Genomic DNA, 17,654 nt, shown 5'->3' on the forward strand with positions numbered 1-17,654 from the left:
TTTTGGAGGGAAAAATCCGAACTCCACGTGCAAACTCGAACCTATCCGAGCCTGCACATCCCTAATTTGAAGACACATTTTTTTATACTTGCGAACATGTACATTTAAAGGATGAACACATAAGAGTACATGCATACCCATGGAGACTAATTATATAATGAGATCTCTCACCTGGTAGTAGAGCTCCCCCATACGGGAGAAATCAGCATCTGCCCAGAAAACTGCAATCATGGGAGGAGTATAGTAGTCGTAGTTGTAGAAAGTGCTAAGAGGGTAAGGCATCGTGTAAATAGGATCATAGTTATTACGGCGAAAAATAATAACCCCATTGTCTGTGAACTGCAAAAAAAGAAAATAAAACAAATATTAATTTATACAATAATATAAATGTACAACATACTGGAAGCTAAAGTCATATTTAATTACAATTATTTTCAATCAAGCGCATTGACTGACTTTTGTAATAGTGGCCCTGGCTTCAAGTCTCAGACATAGTGCATCAGAATGAAAGTACAGTAATAATGATTTATATAAAGTTTGTAATGTTTTTTAAGTTTATTTTCTATGTTATTGTAGCTGCTCAGTTTTGAATATGAGGATGCCACATATTAAAAATCATAAATTGCATTGATTGCTTTTTAAAGCTCAAAATGATTAATGTGTTTCTTCCTGGGCTTGTTATCCAGTTATAAAAGTAATATAGACATACAGTAATCAATAAAGTATCTCAGAAATGCTGTTGAAATGATATTTAATTACACTTTCATTATCAATGCCACTATATTTATCACAGTCAGGCTTTATTCCACTGACAATTTACACTGAAATAATCCTGTGCTCTAGCCGCCAGCCTCTCACCCATGCAGCAACTTATCAGACAATAGATATATCTGTGAATGCTTTCATTCTCTCATTACAAAAAGAAGACACATAATTAAACAAAAGTTAATTATGCCAATATATAACATAATGACTTTGAATTATATATAAAATGCAATGTGATACAATTAAATTAAATGTTTGTGTAAACATTGGACTGTGGGCCTGATTCAGAGCCACTCGCTAGATGCGATCGCTCACACAATGTGTATACAAATTGCATATGCAATGCACTCGCATGCCCACTATTTCTTACAGAGCAATCACATAGTGTATGCAGACACCCACCAGCCTGTCTTAAGACGCCCACTTGTGCACGTCATGTCCAGGAAGTGTATGCAACCATCGGTACATCGGATACTATTGCAGCGCTTGAGGTTGACGATACCCTGCCGCAGACACTGCGAGCACTTCAGTGTAAAAACAAGCCAGGTGACATGTACTATGATGCTGTATTATAATTATGCACACCTCTAAAACGCCATTGAGATGCTTAGATATAGCTGCGCTTGCACCTCCACCCCCACATTTTTATTGGCCAGCCCCTGTTACCACCTACAAACGTCTTCCCCTGTCACTCACTCTGCTGGGCTGTCTATGCGCAGCGAGCGAATGCATTGTGAACTTTCGCTAAGGTATGCGCATGCGCACTGAGATGCATGCGCTCAATGCATATACTCTGCATACCATCGGCAGCAGCGAGAGTATGCATCTTAGAGAACGGGTCTGAATCAGGCCCTGTGTACAGTAAAGTGTTCTAGATTAAGGGTGCAGCAAATATTTCAAAATGGCTTCAGGCACGTTAGGTTCACTGTCCCTAAATATCAAAGAGAACATGTAAACACTGGGGGGGATGTAGTTAATAGAATTGCGAACGCAATGCTGCCAGTCTAAATCCCGACACTACCTGCCTGACACGGGACTTAAGATAGGCGTCAAAATGCCGGAAGACCAACCCCCGCCATCCCGATCATCATGTGCCGGGTAAGTATAACACTTAGCCTGGGGATGGGGAGGTTAGGTTTATGGACCCCCGGGGGGACTTAGGTTTAGGCAACCCCCTGGGGAAGGTTAGGGTTAGGCTAGGGGAAAGGGGGGTTAGGGTCAGGTAAGACCGGGGGGAGGTTAGGGTTAGGCACCCCCACAGGAGGGTTAGGTTTAGGGTGCGGGGAGGAAGGGTTAGGTTTAGGCACCCCTGGGGGGAGGTTAGGGTTATGTACTAGGGGGAGAGGTTAGGGTTAGGCATCCCTAAGGGAGAGTTAGGTTTAGGGGGGGGGAGAGGGGAGGGTTAAGACACTTACCAGGCGCCGTCAGGATCTTCATCTCCCGGAATTCCGGCCTCGGTATTTCATCTGCCGGGCTTAGGTCCTGCGGTATGTAATACCGATTCCAGCATTGCAAATAAGATGCATTTTCTTAAAAAAAGACACCTGGTGCTGGCCAAATTACACGGGAGTTGGTGTCTGCACGTGTAACACGACTCATAACGCATGAAGGATAGACGAGGAAGGACATAACTTTACCAAAAATCCATTTTTACACATGTAATCAAATCTCATCATTGTCATCTATGTAATAAGTAATCATGGATGACTGTCATGTCTTTGACACCCGCAGTTAAAGCTAGGACTTCCCACTGCTGGCGACAGAGATGGGACAGCCATCCTACAGGATAGGAGAGGAGGAATGTCATCTGATGTCATCAGTTCCCACCACGACGAAAGCATTACTGCTTCCTTGCAAGACATCGCCCTGCAGAGGAAAAAAGTTGTCCTAACCCAGTATAGGGTAAGTTATACCTCTTTTCCACCAAAAACCCAGGTCCGACCTGGGTTTTTGGACATGGTTACAACCCTGGTCAGACCCAGGTCAGATCCATTTACACTGCACCTTTCATCTGGGTTACTCCCAGGTCAGCCCTGTTCACACTGAACTCAGGTCTGCCCTGCTAAACCTGTGAGGTCATAAAAAGTGGGAGGGGAATGCTCCACAACCACCAATCAGCTCATTTTAGGCATGACCAAGGTCGGATAACCCGGGTTGCACCGTTTACACTGCACCATTACCTGGGTCCATCCTGGGTCCAACCCTGGTAGCTACCTGGGTTGGATTGCAGGGTCACTTGACCCAGGTTATTTTTCAGAGACCCTTTTACACTGAGCTGCGACCCAGGTAGACCCAGCAAAAACCCAGGTTTTTGCTCTGGTGTAAAAGGGGTATAAGGGACAGCACTTCCACAACATCAGACCATACCCCAACCAGTCCCTAAGAGGCTATAACCATTGTGGTCATATGACCAATTGTTTTTAATTCTCTGGCTTTTCACTCTTTCTATTCTCATCCCCAGCCTTAACCCTTCCCCATCCTTATTTCTACCTTTTGTTACTTCAATTCTTTTTACTTGATTTCCCTTCCCACACCCGTTTTTAAAAAAAAACTATATATATTTTTTTTAAACCCTTTATTTGTTGGTGGCTTAGTCTAGTGCTCAGTCCACAGCTGCAAGGCTGTAGTGCTTTTTAATTTAACACTTTAGAGTGTTAAATAGAACCTATATTTCGGGTAAATAGAGGATTACAAGTGCCACCTGAGTCTAGGTATATCTCTGTTTTGCAATAATAATGTAGTAGCTAAAATAGATTTTAAAGTGCACTACCCCAGGAGTTATAGGTGTCAGCTGAATCAAGAGATTTAAAGCAGTGGTGATCTGCAGTTTGCATAAGAAAAGTGAACGGTGGACTTGATAACCTCCGCCAAACAGTGCTTACAATCAATATAGTATAAGAATAACCTTATGTTCAATAAGGTATAATGTGCAAGATATGTAAAGTGTCAGTGCTAGATAAGTGTCTACAGTCTGAAAATGCTGATGAAGATATAAATTCCTTCAAGTGAGAAGCAAGCCATATATGTAAAGTGCATCCAGTGCCTTTGCAAAAAAGTATGTCCAAAAGGAGGTTACTAGTGTCAAAGAAGGAGTTAAAACCTTCAAAATAAATGTTTAATGTATCACCTAAATCAGCTGATGTGGTCGGTGCATGTAAACAACTTATAATAATTTAAAATGACTTTATAGCTCATCTATTAGGTACCAACGACAATGCAAGAAATGTAACCGTTTAAAATACATTTATTTAAACTAATTTCATATAAAGACAAAAACAAAAATTATTTTAAAAATACTGGCAGCCTAATTGGTATATCCAAAGCATTTTATAAAACATTTTCATAAAAAATGCAAAGATAAAAACAGTGCTGAGTGCAAGGTGCTTATCTTAATCAGAGTATTAGGTAGGTTCATGAAAGGTAGGCTCATGGAGCTCCCAATCGGTGTCATCTGGCTTTCATACTTCTTCAAGGGGCTGTTACTGGCCCAAACGCAGGCATCCATACGGAAAATATTTGAATGGTATATGTTATGCCAAGTCACATAACAACCATTGACCCCATGTCATTTAAATGTATTTGCAAATCTTTGGAGTAGTTACTCTTGCAGAGAGGTTCCACTGCCTTTACCTCCACCACCACAAGTGCCCTTTCCCTCTCTCTCTCTCAACTAACTTCCCCTCCTGCTTGCTGAAAAAACGCTATATTCTAGATTTAGTGTGGATATAATTTATCTGTATTTTATCACAAACAACAGGCTGGCTTCTCAGCATGAGATCCAGGACCTCATTCAGAGGCGCTCGCAAAATGCGAGCGCTCACTCTGAATGAGGACGGCCGCATCCATTTTCTGAGCCGGCCTCCTGGCCGCTTGCTAGGCTGTGGGTGACCACCCACAGCTTTAGCGAGCGGCCAGGTTGATGGTAGCGATGGTCAAGACCATCGCGATCATTGGGGCTTGCGACGAGACCCTTGTGGCAGGGTCTCGTCTGCCGCAAGCTCACCACTGACATCACGAGTGATGTCAGTGGGGCCGTCCCCAAACGGCAGGCGTTCCGTTGGGAATGCCTCCGTTTGGCAAGCTATCCCCCTGCCCCACCTACAAAATGATGCAAGCTGTCAATCACCATCGACAGCTGCCCCTTTTGTAGCAAGCCCTGGAGTGAGAGAATTCCTCTCTCGCTCCGGGGCGCGCAGTGCGGCCGCTGCGCGTGCGCAGGGCCTCTACATTGACCCACTTGCAAGCGCATCGGTGCTTGCGAGCGGGTCTGAATGAGACCCCCAGTGTTCAGCATTGTCAGAGGAAGCAGGGCCTTCTCTGAGGTGCCAGTGTCTAGCGTTCTCCATGTGTGCGGCACCTTTATCTTCCCCAGGATCAGCTGATCGGATCACTGCCAATCCGGAGCTGACACTGTGTCAGCAAACTCCTGCCTCCAATCCCCGCTGGTCAGGGGGGATAAAAGGAGCAGCCCTGGAAGTCTCAAGCTGCCAGTGCCACTGTATTCACAGCCCTTGCTGCACGAGGAGAGAGTGCTCCTGTGTTTATTCCTCAGAGTGATTCCTGTGATATTTCACCTTGCACCTCTGGATCCATTGGTTTTGCCGATACCCACAGTTTATTATTTCCAGCTGATGTCCACAGTCTATCGGTTCCAGCTGATACTCATAGTTCCTTGGTTTGGGCCAATAACCATAGCTCACTGGTCCATACCGATTACCACAGCTCATCAGTTCATACCAATATCCATCGCTCATCGGATCATACAAATAACCACAGCTCATCAGTCCATACCAATAACCACAGCTCATCTGTACATACCGAGAACCACAGTTCATCGGTTCATACCAATAACAATTGCTCATCGGTCCTTACCAATAACTACAACTCATTGGCCCTTACCGATAACCACAAATCATTGTTCCATACTCATAACTACAACTCATCATCCTTACCGATAATCACAACTATCGATTCATACCGATAACCACGGACCATCGGTCCCTATTGCCAACTACAGACCATCGGTCCCTATGGATAACCACAGACTATCGGCTCCCGCTGATAACCACAGACCATCGGTTCCTACCATTCACCACAGATCATTGGTCTCAGCCAATAACCATAGACCCAAGGTTCCTGTCTATTACCCAAGTTCCAGTGCTAGTACTGAGTGACTCAGCCAGAGGGCCACGACCTGCCTGTTGGACGCCGCAAAGTCCATACTTCCTTGCAGGGGTCCCTGGTGAACACAGCTGGTGGGTTAGACTCCCTGCTCCTGGTCTGGTTCTCTGCCAACATGCAGTACTAGTTTTAGTACCCAGTCCCATGTGCAGGAGTTACATCCACCCAGCAACTTTTACCACAGAACCAATGGAATCTTTGTCACGTACAGACCCCAGCCTGGATTCACAATAAACCCAATCCGTGACATATTTTATATACTTTTTTGGGATTCCTTTTCCTCTTTTTCTTTCTCTTTTCTTTTTTTTCCTTAAATAATTAAACATTTTTCTTGTGTTTCATTCTATTGTGCAGTTAAGCAATAGTTAAAATCCACAGCAGTGTTATTATGATTCACAAATGATTACTGTACATGTTTGTTATCTTGCTCATTTGTTTTGTTTTAAACCTTGTTTTGTACATTACTATTTTGCTGTACAATAAAAAGACTATAACAAAAAAATCCAAATGAGCTAAGTTTGGATGGAAGAGGCTGCACAGCCAGAAGTACCATGACTGTTGCATTGTATCCAGGGTTATTGGGGTGACTGGTATTTCCCCACCTTGATTTTCTTGAGGATATGAGGAATTGGAATTAGCTGAAAAAGATATCCCAGATGGTATTGCTGAGGAGCCATCATGGCATCCAATGGGACAACCTGTGTATCTGTAGTTCTTGACCCATATAATTGAGCCTTGTGGTTCCATAAAGAAGCCATCTTGTCCACCACTGGCAAACCCCACCATTGTGCCAGCTGTCTAATAACCTCTGGGTATATAAACCACTGGCTGGGATGAACAGCATGGCTACTTTAATAAACAGCTTCCTAATTTTCTATCACCGGGATGAAGTGCACAGATATCACTGGAACATACCTTTTTGCCCAACAAAAGATCCTGGTCATCTACACCATGGTCAATGAGATTCTGGTTGCCACCTGGTGGTTTATGTATTGAAAGATCCATGGATAGAAGCTCCCAAATGAAATGGCCTCAAAGAAAGACACACCCCCCCCCCCCCCCCCCCAGTAAAGGCATGCACTAAAAAAATGTAAACTGTGTGCAAGCCAGTAGCACTGACACTTACTGTAGGATGGTCAAGATTTTGTGCTCTGGCAGGAAGATCTGGCATCAAAGAGATGAAACTTAAGACACTGAGGGCCTGATTCAGAGCCAGTCACTAAGCTGCGAACGCTCGCTAGGGGCGATTATCGCACATCTGCGCATGCGTATGCATCAAAGTACGCATGCACGAACCAGTCACCGCAGCCGGGAATCGTGCGCTCGTAGTACACAGACTGGACGCTACTTTGAGTGACAACGCTGTTTGTGGGTGGTGACAGGGGAAGGTGCTTGTGAACGAGGGAGTGGATGTGTGAATGCAGGCGTGTCTGAGCGTCAAAATAGAGTTTAATGGATGTGCATAATTAGCAAAGTAGCGTCATTGAACACGTCACTTGGTTGTTTTTTTGCCTGAACTGATCGCAGTGCTTGCGGTGCGGTAGGGGCTACCTCAAGTGCTGTGTGCATCCCCGATGGGTCTCGATGTTCCCGATTAATCAAACAATTCCTGGAGATGACATGTGCTAAGAGAGAGAGGTGGCCGGCATTATACTCCTGCGTACACTCACTGCCGTCACCCTCTAAGATATAGAGGGCATCCTTAAGTCAGACAGTGCGATAGCGGGATTTGCATACCTGGCCCCTATTGGCAGCAAGCGACCGCAGCTTAGCGACCGGGTCTGAATCAGGCCGTGTGATTGAATCATGTGGAGCTATTGTTAATTGTATGGGACAGAAGAAGAGTGGTACATTTCACCTATAAAGACCTCTGCTGTACTTAATATTAAGCCTGGAGGAGAGAGCTGCACCACAGCAATGAGTTGATGGAGGACGGACTTCCAGTCTGCAGACTCTCCCCGTCGGCTTTCATTTTCACACAGTGCATTCTTTGTTCGTCACAGGGACCTCTACATCTCAATAACTCTGATACAGCTTGTCACTTGGGAGAACTTATTATAGACACCTTTATTTACACATAGATCAAGTGCATCACTTGTCCATCCTGGAACCTGTAGTTTCACAAGGCTGATCCTTCACCTAACATTGCAAGTACTGTATATCAATCCATTAACATTAATGTGAAGTTTTACTATACCATTGATGTTTTTCACAGAGGTTACTATTTTTTTTTAATATGAATACAGATAATATTGTCCATGTTGATTTTCTTGCTAATTAAATTAATTATATCTATATATTGTGTTTTAGCTTACCTTCCATACCTGTGGTCTACACATGGCCGCCGGTCTCAATACCGACAAAGAAATCCCAGCAAGGGATTTAACATAGGCATCGAAATACCGACGCTGATGTTAAACCCGATGCCGGTACCCCGAGAGGACGCCGGACCAATCGTCCTCAGCCGGGGTAAGTATACACTTAGCTGGGGATGGGGGTTAGGTTTAGGGACACCCGGGGGGACTTAGGGTAAGGCACCCACCCAGGGATTAGGGTTAGGCTAGGGTAAGGGGGGGTTAGGTTTAGGCACTAGGGGGGGTTATGGTTAGGCACCCCCCCAGGGAGGGTGAGGTTTAGGGTGCTGGGAGGGGGTGTTAGGTTTAGGCACTAACGGCGGGAGGATAGGGTTAGGCACTAGGGGGGAGGTTAGGGTTATACAGTGGGAGAGTGGTAGGGATAGTAGACTTACCTTCGCTGTCAGGATTTTAATCCATCGGGCTGCTGCAGTCAGGATTTGAACCACTGGGCTGGAGTCCAGCGGTCATTCATACTGATTCCAGTCTACACATATATATTGCTTTAATTTTTTATCTTGTTATTAGTGCTGTTCCATTGGATAGAGATCGGATGAAATGAGGGAACCCACCCTTGGACTTTCCCATCTATAGTACTCAAATCTTCAAACTCAAAAGGTTAAATAGAAGAAAATCTATGTGGCATTTCATACCACCTATATGGATTGTGTTGGAGTGTTCTCAGGACACTCCAAGCGGCTGTACAGGCTGCAGGATCAGGGCCGCCATCAGGGGGGGACTGCCAGTACTCCTTTACTGGGCCCTGATAGCTGAGGGGCCCGGCCGCAGGCAGAGTTGATTGCTAATTAATTACTTGTAACACGGGACAGCTGATGCTGCTGTAGTGCTTACCGGAGAGTTATATGAATGAATCATCGCACAGCTAAGCTGTGATGAGTCATTCATTAGCTCTCCAGACATCACTAGCAGCACACAAGCTAGTGCTGCGAGGTGCTGGATTCCCTTAGCATATCTGTGATCTACACTGCAGCTTGGAGGTCAGGTGGTTTGTCGTCCTCACAGCCCAAGAAGAACGCTGCAGACACAGCCCAGTAAGTATCACATGGATCTCATTTCTTGTGGCTGCAGCTCTATGTTCTCTCCCTACCACCATGATATCTATCCCTGTCTCTCTCCCCTGTCTGTACTCTGTATTTGACTGTAGTGAACTCTATGTAGCTCAGTATGTGTGCCTCTGCCCCTCCCCATCCCAGTCCAGGGGTGATTTTGTCCCACACCTCCATGAGTGCCTCTATCCCCTCCACTTCCCATTAGTGCCTCTGCCTCCTACTGCAAATCCCAATTGTGCCATTGCTTCTTTTCCACTTGCCATGTGTACCTATGCACCTCCTTCCCTCCCTATGAATGCCTCTGCATCCACTCCACTTGTGTGACTCTTAACACCTTTTTACTTTCTTTATTCCTGTGTGTCACATTCCAGACATGTCCAACTTTTGACTCTCCAGCTGTTGTGAAACTACCAGATCCAGATTACACTCCCGTGATTAGCTGGTAAAAAATGCTGGGACTTGTAGTTTCACAACAGCTGTAAAGTCACAGGTTGGTCAGGACTGCATTAATCCATCATTTTCCCCATCCCATCTGTTCCCAAATCTTTTTCTGCTGTCTTTTCACATTATTCATTTTCTTCTTATGCCACAACTTTCTACCCCCTCATCTACCACATCTCCATTCCTTATGTCTGTCCATCCTCGTCTCCTGAATGTTCTACATAGAACCATGGCCGGCGATCAGAAGAGGCATGGATGAAGGGGAAGCACAACCAAGTTTAACGCCACAATCTAAGGATACCAGGTAAGTACGGTTCTCATTTATTAAATCACTCAGCACTCTACACTACACTTTTACACCCTCAGGGCTTTGGGAGAGGGGGGGGCCCTGTATGATCCACTTGTACTGGGCCCCGTGATTCCTGATGGCGGCCCTGTGCAGGATGCATGCCAAAATGTCGAAAGGGTGCTACGGTCGGCACTGCAACAGCAATACTAGCTGAAGAGTGCCACAACAAGGGATGTGGAGCTATGATGGTGTTGCCCCCAGGGCTCTGCACCACTCGAACACTGCTATGTGCTGCCAGTGAAATAATTATATTAGAATACAGTAATTTTTCATGTGTAACTTACATATAATGTGTTGTAAAATGAAGAGCCAAAAGGAAAACCTGATGGGACGTTAATCATGGGAGAAGTAAAATCCCTGCTGCGTCGTGTTGCTCTGTACCCACTTTTGTATTCAAACAGTCTGTCCTCTGTAATAAAGACATTAGAACACAGTTACTCACTGTAATTCTTCAAAATATGTACTAGTATTACAGATATTATCTTCAATTTCTGCATTACATTGGCAATTTTATGAATTTAAAATGTACTTTATATATTCAATAAGTTATGTTTTAATATAATGAAGGTTATAATAAACTACATCAAATATTACTGACTGTAAGTTTTCCTTACAAAAGGGTGATAATCTGTTATACTATACCACACATGACTTTTAATACTTTTTTTCAATCTGGATGTTTTTCTCCCAAATTTTTGTGAACTAATTAACTTCTTTCATTTTGAACTTTAGTAAAACTAAAATGTGTAAATTGATCTTTTCTAACAGGTCATGCTGTTCTGTTCACTACCCCTATAATTTTTTCAGTCATTCATGTTGTCCTCTATAATGTGGGATGAACCTTAATTAAGTCAGTGACATCACTAACTCAAAAAAAACTTTATTTCAGCCCACACAAAGGACACCTCTAACATGAGTAGGTAACATGTACATTGCAGATTCAAATGTATAATTTTTGCCCTCTGTACGGTGCTGCCAACCACTTGTGGTGCCCTATAAATAAAGTATAATAAGAATAATATGACAAAAAATAATTGAGAGAGTAATTAGAATATGATTGGTGGTATGGCTCATTAGAGATACATAAAAATGCTTTTTAAATTTCAACTAAATGTGGTCAATCAATTATAGAATTATCAAAATATTGTTTAAGCATCAAAATGTACAATGTGACTTGGCAGGTTTAATGCTTCATTTTAATTAGGTGAGACCTGGTGCATATTTTTCAAAGTTATTTCTCACACTTTATTTTTCTAATAATGTGTGCACCTTTTATATCCTATCCCACAGAATAAGATAATGGTTATTTCAATGGTGAATAAAAACTAGCACAATAATGATTCTAAGCTGACCCACAACATTTAGGAACGTATAGATATATAGTTATATATAATACGGGATGTAGTCAGCTGGTCTAAATGCCTTATGCTGATATCCCGACAAGGGAGTTAAGATAGGCATCGAAATACCGACGCCTATCTTAATCCTGATGCCGGAAAGCAGATGGACGGATGCCCGAACGAGGTAAATCCAGGGCGCCCATCCTCTTAGCTGCGCGGGGGGGAGGGTTAGGATTAAAGCAGTTAATGGGGTTAGCATTGGGTTTTGGGGGGGAGGTTAGGGTTAGGCACCCCTAGGGGGGAGTGTTAGGGTCAGGCACGAAGGAGGGGGAGTTAGGTTCAGGAACTAACAGGGAGGGTTAGGCTACCATAAGGGGGGGGGGAGGGGGGAGTGTAAGTATACTTACTCGACCCCTGTTGGGAACCAACCATCGGGATGCCGCTGTCAATATTCTGACAGGAGGCATCCCGATAGCTGGCATATGATACCGATTCCATACAATACATATAGATATACCAACAGGATTGATATCAATTTCTGTTATTTCATATCTGGTCATTACAGGTCAAGTGATCCAATGCAAATTACCTCGCAATTTACTTTTATTTTCTGCACAAATTTAGTACTATAAGAGAGTGTCTCAAATTTATAATTCAAATATAAAAATTGTTTGTAGTTTTTGAATTATAAAGATATATAAAAAAATCTATAAATGTTTACACTTGTTAGCATGCAAACACCTAATTTTCTCAGGCCACGAGCAAAAATATTTTGTTCAATCAGAACATAACAGGTTTTAATTTGATATAACAAATAATTAGGATTAATGAACAATGAAGTCAACATTTCAAGGCCACAGACTTAAAAATATTTAAAAACAGATTTACCAAAAAAACACCACCCACAGCCTATACGAGCGTGCAGGTTGATGGCCACGATGGTCTTGACCATCGCGACCATCGCCACTGCGAGCCGGAGCCTGCGGTTGAGTTTCTCAACCGCAAGGCCCGGAGTGATTTTGGCTCTATCAGAGCCAAAATCACTCCCACTGACATCACTAGTGATGTCAGTGGGCCGGCTTCTGATGGTAGGCGTTCCCTTGGGAACGCCCCCGTCTGGGAGGCACGCTCCCGGCACGCCCACCAAAGGGGGCGTGCTGTCAATCAACATCGACAGCACGCCCCCTTTGATCAGACACAACGAGCGAAGGAAAGTCCTTCGCTCGTCGCGTCTGGCGCATGCGCACGACGGAGCTCCCTCCGTCGTGCGCATGCGCAGTGCACACCATCAGCCGCTTGCGAGTGGGTCTGAATGAGGCCCTTTGTTTTTATTCATTGATGGCTTAAGATTGTCCATACCATACTTCAAGATATTAATGAAATCTTATATTTTTAGTATTTCTTGTTTATAATAACGTGAACATTTCTGACCTTGTATTAACTTGTAGTCAAATATGAAAAAAATTTGACAATTGTTTTTAGGCTTGTTACCTTCACAGTGTTAGTAGTTCTTTTATCTTCATATCATGCCAGTCTATATTCAAAAAAGCCAGAAGTCCTTTAAAAATTCTTCAGATCACAGGGTGCTTTTTCCATATGTTGCATATAAATCAGTGCACATAGGCCCTCATTCAGAGCCACTCGCTAGTGGCAGTACGCTCGTTCCAAGCGATGTTCGCACATCTGCGCATGTGTACGGTTTTTAGTACGCATGCACGAACCAGTCAGTGCGGCCGAAAATCGTTTGTACGCAATATAGCGAGTGCCTGCTATTTTGAGTGACAGAATGAGGCGTATGTGGGTGGTAACAGGGGAAGGTGCTTGAAAACGAGGAGTGGAGATCCGAACGCAGGCGTGCTTAAAGGTCAAAACGGGCGTTTTATGGGTGTGCATAATCAATATAGCAGCGTCAATGACCACGTCATTTGTTTTTTTTTAACTCAGAACTGCTTGCAAAATAGCAGTTGAAAAAACCAACCACAAGAATAGCGAGCAGTTCATATCCTGTTCGATGTACTCGATTAATCTAATAAATAGTGGACATGACGTATGGTGCGAGCGGCCAGGGGGCGTTTTTAAGAAATAAAAGAGCGTATGTTTTGCTCGCTCGTTCAGACTTAGAGGTGTGAACAGACTGCAATGTGCGAACGGATCATTTGAATAGCCACCCCTTGTTTTTGAACGAACGAGCGCAAATAGCGAACGGCTCTGAATGAGGGCCATAGTGTATAAAATGTTCGGTAACAGAAAAGAAGGGCACTCACTGTTGGATCCAGCTTAAAAGCCCAAAAACATTTTATTACACACCACCAAGTGTATTGCACAAAAGTCACAAGTAAAACATGAAGGAGGTCAACATTTCGGTTCTATAGTGCAGGACCTTTGTCAAGATTCTTACTAGGTACAGCTTTCCATAACCAGCATACAGTATGGACAGAATGAGTCACTCACTGGATCCAATGGGAAGTGCCCTTCTTTTTCTGCTACTAAATATTTATTAGGGTGTTGGTGAGATTTTGCAATATCATTATTATTATTTTGTTCATGACTTTGATACACTGAATGGAGACACTGCAAACTTAAGGTTATCCTTCATACCTTTGCAATTAAAACCATCTCCAATGAATCCAGGATTGCAAGTGCAATAATATGATCCTTGTGTGTTTGTACATGCAGCATTAATGCTGCAACGTCTGAGTCCACTCGTACATTCATTCACATCTGGAAGAAGAAAATCAATTCAGAAATCATAATCTAATAAAATATCCTAATTTATGGAGCTATATAAAAAAAAAAAACAATGTCAATTGAATAGCTGATCGCAGGATAATAATAAAAATGAAACGACATTGTAATACAGTACCTAAGTTGCAAATCTTCCCTTGCCAGTTAGAAGGACAAAAGCAGTAAAAATCATTTATTAGGCTGACGCAGACACCACCGTTGTGACATGTAGTTGAACTGCAGTAATTAATACCTGTAATAATAAGAGAAGGGGTTATTCTGAGAACAGAGATCAGTGAAGAGTGTATAAAACAATAATATATTTGCATAGTCACTGACAAATCTTCTGACATAGTCACTCACGTATTTCACAGAATCTGCCGGTGAAACCAAGAACACAGGAGCAGGAAAAGGCATTTTCTAAATTATTGCAAGTGGCTCTATTTCTGCAGGGATTGCTCAGACATTCATCAATATCTGTATGTAAAAACAATTTCAACATATAAAGCACATTTTTAATAATGTCATGATGTTTTTATTTATTTTATGGATTGTAACCATTATTTAAAATTATGATTCACTTAATAAGTAATAAAGAATCACTGATATTGGGGGGAGGCTACAATGAGTTTCTCCTACTGACAGCACTTCCTGAAAATGTGTAATTATGATAGTACTTTTCCAGATCAGATCTTCCTTGCATCTCCCTTTACATTACATGGTGATTAGAATCCTTGTATAGTAAACAAAGTTCACACTGTGATGCTATTTTCAAATGATCACATGCCCAATACAAGAAGGCATTTGCTAAATTATTGCAAGGGGCCCAATTCCTATACCTATATACCTGGGCCACAGAAGCACTATTATACAGGAATGGGTTGGATATGAAATCCCGGCAGCTGAATAGCCGCCAGGTGAAATACCGACACCGGAAGCCTGAACATGAAAAATCCTGATGGCTAAGGTAAGTATGCTAACCCTTTTCCCCCCCTAACCCTAAACTCCTCTGGGTGGCGCCTAACCCTAAATATCCTGGGGTGGTGCCTAAACCTAAGTCCCCCCGGACATGCCTAAATCTAACCCCCCCTTCCCGCACTCTCAATCTAACCCTCCGGGAGGGTGCCTAACCCTAACCTCCCCCCAGTGGTGCCTAACCCTAACCCCCCTCTCCACAGCCTAACCCTAACCCTCCCCGGTGGGTGTCTATCCCTAAGTCTCCCTGGGGGTGCCTAAACCTAACCCGCCTCCCCCCGACTAAGAGCTAACAGTAGCTGGCTTACCTTCATTTGGGAAGCCGTCTGTCGGGATTCCGTCGTTGGGCTAAAGATAGGCATCGGGATTTAGATGCCTATCTTTAGTTCCAAATTGGGATTTCAACGCCAGGATTTAGTCAGGCGGCTTCCCGGCTGTCTGTATATTGACTACAACCCTACTGGAACAGACAGATGTTGTCTATTTTACAAAATATTGAAGGCATTTAAACAATTGAAGACATCTGAATGCAGTGCCTCACTTTCAAGACACGAAGGCACCTATTTTATAGCACAGCTCATATAGAGGTGCATGTTCTAAATTTTCACAGGCCAGAAGAGCAGATGTCTTGCATATAACATTGCAGAATTTTGGACCATGACTGATGTTGGACAAGTGAAAACCTCACTTCAAAGTATGGCTACCCATTACATTTAATGATAATATTGCACCACTAGCTTCATTATGTGAACTTTTTATTTTTTCACCTGAAATACTGTACTACAACTCAATGTATGATTTCTGTAATCCATGGAAATCTAAATTACTATTTCAAAGTTCACAACTTACCATTTTTCAGTGTTGACTTCCAACATGTCGACTTTGACATAAAGTCAACATGTTTACAATTTGGACACCTATTTTTGACGGGTTGGGTATGTGATCCCGGGGGTCAGGATGCAGCTGGTCAGAATACCAACAGTGGCATCCCGACAGTCAGAACCCCGACACCCATAAGGAAAGAAGGTAAGACTAACCCTTACCGCTACCCCTAACCCTCCCTCCCCAATGCCTAACCCTAACTTTCCTCCCTAGTGCCTAAACCTAACCTCACCCTCCCCGCACCCTAAACCTAACACTCCCTCCCCAATATGTACCATTGGGATGCCAGTGGCAGGGATTCTGGTTCCGGGATCCCAATGCTTTTGGGATTTCAGTACCAGTATTTTGCCTGTCAGCATCCTGCACGCCAGGATTCTACCTACAGCCCATGTTCAATATTAACCCTAACCCTATTGCTAACCCTAACCCAAAAATATATATTGTCAACATTAATTATGTAGAAATATCTTATGATGACATTTTAAGTGTGTTTTAATTCTGGTGTTGACAAAATGTCTGTTTATATAGTCATTGTTGACTTCCTGATTGCATACCCAATGTTCTGCCATTAATTGCTATGATGGTTAGTCTAGCAGAGAGATATCTACCACATCCAGTTTCCATTGACCTCAATGCTGGTTTAACAGGATGGCCATTGTTTAAATTCTCTATATAATAAGACATAAAGCATGTCTGTCTGTCTGTCTGTCCATCTCTTTACCCTTTGTGCATGCCAAAAGTTTTGGACCTAGCACCACCAAATTTGGCAGGGTGGTGTAGTTTGACCAGGATTAAGTGTTTGCGTAGGTTTGAACTTTGTCAAGGCCACACGCTGTCACACAATCTCTAAAAATAGGGACACTCTTAAATTACACATTTCCAGGGCTGACACCAGTGGAAATTGGCAGTCTGACAAAAACCTGTGAGAAAGCTACAAAAGTATATAATAGTGCGGTCCTTTCATGATCAATGGAATGGGGTTATTGGCAAGGACAATGTAAACAAATAAAGGCTGTAGGTGTACTTTAAGGTCCATTCTTCAACACAGGCAATGCCAGGTATCCCAGCTAGTAGCAAATAAATGATTATGAAAAAAAAACTGTTCACTTTACATAGTGTACTGTGTAAAAAAATAATTCATAAATAATTACTTAAAAATAAGCTGTGTCCCTTCCCCCAAAAAATATATACAAAAATGTTACAGCCTTTACTGTTTTACACTGTATCAGTGAGATTACAGGCACGATGTTTACTTGCTATACAGTAATGCAGCCCAGAGTTTTCAGTATAGGGCTAGTTCCTCAATAGTGGCAAATATGGCACATATGCAGAATGTAACTAAATCTCTGGTACTGCGTCCTAGTCTTCACTAATGACTGCTTGTGCAAGGCTGCAGCAAGGGTGGCATGGATGCTGCCCCGGCCTATAATGTTAGCCCTGTCAACCTGAAATGTAGTGCTGGGCATCGACCATGATGGATAATACTTGAGTAGCACTCCGGGCTGTACTTTTAGTGGGACCAAGGTGGCAAATTTGTGGCTTTGTCTGCTGGAGGGAGTAAACTTCCTATTGG

The 17,654-nt window shown here is 43.1% G+C and overlaps 1 protein-coding gene across 1 annotated transcript in view; it reads right to left on the reverse strand.

The window, feature by feature from the left end:
• Window positions 1-17,654, reverse strand: part of MUC4 (mucin 4, cell surface associated) — a 256,422-nt gene that overhangs the window by 214,353 nt on the left and 24,415 nt on the right. Inside the window, exons 7-11 of the mRNA XM_088444695.1 lie at window positions 14,588-14,701; window positions 14,364-14,477; window positions 14,099-14,221; window positions 10,445-10,569; window positions 172-339 (exon numbers count right to left, since the gene is read on the reverse strand). Coding sequence (XP_088300821.1) covers window positions 172-339; window positions 10,445-10,569; window positions 14,099-14,221; window positions 14,364-14,477; window positions 14,588-14,701 — 644 coding nt within the window. The remainder of the gene's footprint in view (window positions 1-171; window positions 340-10,444; window positions 10,570-14,098; window positions 14,222-14,363; window positions 14,478-14,587; window positions 14,702-17,654) is intronic.

Source organism: Taudactylus pleione, unplaced genomic scaffold, assembly GCF_031769625.1.
Source record: "Taudactylus pleione unplaced genomic scaffold, aTauple2 ptg000372l, whole genome shotgun sequence".
In the NCBI taxonomy this organism is placed as follows: Eukaryota; Metazoa; Chordata; class Amphibia; order Anura; family Myobatrachidae; genus Taudactylus; species Taudactylus pleione.